The 2379-nt window shown below is 55.4% G+C and overlaps 1 protein-coding gene across 1 annotated transcript in view; it reads left to right on the top strand.

Annotated features, from left to right (window-relative positions):
- SPTBN1 (spectrin beta, non-erythrocytic 1) overlaps positions 1 to 2379 on the top strand; it is a 127758-nt gene that overhangs the window by 108757 nt on the left and 16622 nt on the right. The window contains exon 18 of the mRNA XM_030886672.2: positions 2099 to 2250. Coding sequence (XP_030742532.1) covers positions 2099 to 2250 — 152 coding nt within the window. The remainder of the gene's footprint in view (positions 1 to 2098; positions 2251 to 2379) is intronic.

Here is a 2379-nt window from a genome sequence, read left to right as displayed (position 1 = left end):
TCTGGTCTGCAGAGGAGTGTATTTAGCAAGGCCTTTGTAGCTGCCCCCAGTCACAACTAGCTCTGGCCGCAGCAGGCCAGCGAAGAGCTGTTGAAGGAGCCAGGCAAAGCACATACGTTCATAAGCCTCCTGACTTTCATGTAGCTCCATTTTTTTAATCTCTTGCGTAGGTTATCAATAGGAAAATGCTGTATTTATTAATATAGGAGTCTAGAATACATGAGAAAGTCTCTTTTCCTCCCATAAGATTAAACGGGTGGGTATAGTATTTTGCAGAATTTTAGCTACTCAGATAACCGAAATAGAGACACACAATCTCGGTAGCTTGTTTCAGGAACATTTTACTGTGGTTTGAATAAAGGCTTAAGGAGCAAAGTAGACGTCCCTTCAGTGACTTGTGCACATTTTGTTTCCTGGCGTTGGCTACAATGTCTTCTTCACTCTAACAGCATTGTAACTGCTTCCCTTGTAAACCTTGCTGGGTGGCTGGTGCCCTTGTTAGTTTCCTGTGGTCGGGGATCCCTCTGTTCCTGCTGGCTCTTGATCGGTTGACTTCACGGGCCTGTTGTTTCCTGAAAGATGATCTCAGCGGGGGTTCTGGTGGAGTTTTGTTTAAAAGGTATGTGAAGGGTTCTCTGTTGATCCAGTAAGACAGATCTTCCGGTGCACTTTGGTTTCAGTTTTTTCTATATTTACTTCCCCAGCGCTGCCCAGAACCTTCTGTTGAGAACCCTGACCCAGAGTGGTTGGAAGTTGCAGCTGGGCAGTCTAGTTCTTCGGGTCTCAAGCAGGCAGAGGCTGCCGTGTGCGTGGCCCGTGAGCCCTTTGAACCCGGGGTTCCCTGGAGTGTTTCTGTTGCGCGTGTGGCCCAGGAGGGGATGGAAGTTGCGTGTCTTAGAAGGCTGTTTGCCGGGCTCTGTTCTTGGTCGTGGGAGATGTTAGGTCGTGGTCTGTGGTTCTCCTCTCCAGGGCTTTAGGAGGCTGTCAGTTCTTTCCCGAGTAAGGGGCACACCAAAGGTCTCGCCACCTGTAGCTCTCAGGCTGCGTGTGCTCCCCAGCCCGGTGAGTAACGAGGGGGGCCGGGGTGCTCTGTGATTTGGGTCACCTCTCCTTGAACTCACTTCCCAATAGCAGTCTTTCTGTTTTTACAGAAGTTTGGGGCAAAGGAAGCTGTTCCCAGCCTGGGAGCGCCCTTAGGCTGCTTCTGTGAGGATTTACCACTGGCTTTCGGTGCCATTCCTAAAATTTTGGAGCTGGGACCATGGGGGGCTTAGGTGCTAACTTGCGGGGGCAGCAGCCGGCGTATAACCGTGTGCTTCTAGGGGTGTCCAGGAGGAGGTGTGTGTTCCTTGGACACATTCATTTCTGAAGCTGGGCCCACCCTGTGCCCCATTGTCTGCCTGCTGCCCAGGCACATGAAGAATGCTGCCGGTCAGGGTCGTGAGGGGTGGGCAGGGTAGGACGAGTCAGTCGCTGAACTGGGTGGAATCTGAGTGAAAGCCACAGGAGAAGCAAGCCCGGTCCCAGACCTCACAAGGGGATCCTGCCCCAGCAGCTCTAGGGACCTCCCTAGCTCAGATCCGGGGGACACGTCGGGTCGCGGAACCAGGCCCGTGAAGAGCTGTGGTCCGCATGTCAGGCTCAGGCGAGAGACAGGTGACGAGCATCCTCGTCCCTCCCCTGCAGCCAGCAAGCCCCTCTGAAGAGAGGGCCGAGGAGGGGTGGCAGCAGGGCCACACGGGGACAACAGAGTGGGCTTTTTGTTTGTTTTCACCTTTGTGACAAACAACACAGACTGCCCCGTGCAGGGAAAGGCAAACCCCAGGACATGCCTGGCGTGGTGTCACAGGTATTTGGAAAAGAAAGGGGCGGTGACTGACACTGGTCAGAGCAGCGTTTGGAGCCCCAGCCTGTGGCGAGAGCTGGCGCGGGGGCCTTGTGCCCTCTGGGACCCAGCTATTGAGCGCAAAGCTCAGTCCAGCCAGCATGCAGCCAGCCTCGTGGTCCCAGAGAGGTGGTGTGGCCTTAATGTGAAGATGGGAAGCCATGTCACCCTCTGATCCTCCTGGTGCTTCTCCCCCCTCCCCCCCGCCCCCAGCTGTCGCTCTGGATCAATGAGAAGATGCTCACGGCCCAGGACATGTCCTACGACGAAGCCAGGAACCTGCACAGCAAGTGGCTCAAGCACCAGGCGTTCATGGCGGAGCTGGCGTCCAACAAGGAGTGGCTGGACAAAATCGAGAAGGTGGGTGAAGGGCCGTTTTGTTCCTCCGACGGGCAGAGCCAGCCACCTTGGGTGTGAGACTCCGTGCCGGGAGCCCTGGTGGCCGCCTGGCTCGGTGATGAGTACGTGTGTGCTCATCAGGAGAGGAACTTGAC

Source organism: Echinops telfairi, unplaced genomic scaffold (assembly GCF_000313985.2).
Source record: "Echinops telfairi isolate 266 unplaced genomic scaffold, ASM31398v2 ScPeMD7_2573;HRSCAF=3158, whole genome shotgun sequence".
Taxonomy (NCBI): Eukaryota; Metazoa; Chordata; class Mammalia; order Afrosoricida; family Tenrecidae; genus Echinops; species Echinops telfairi.
This window is presented reverse-complemented; position numbering and strand designations above follow the sequence as displayed.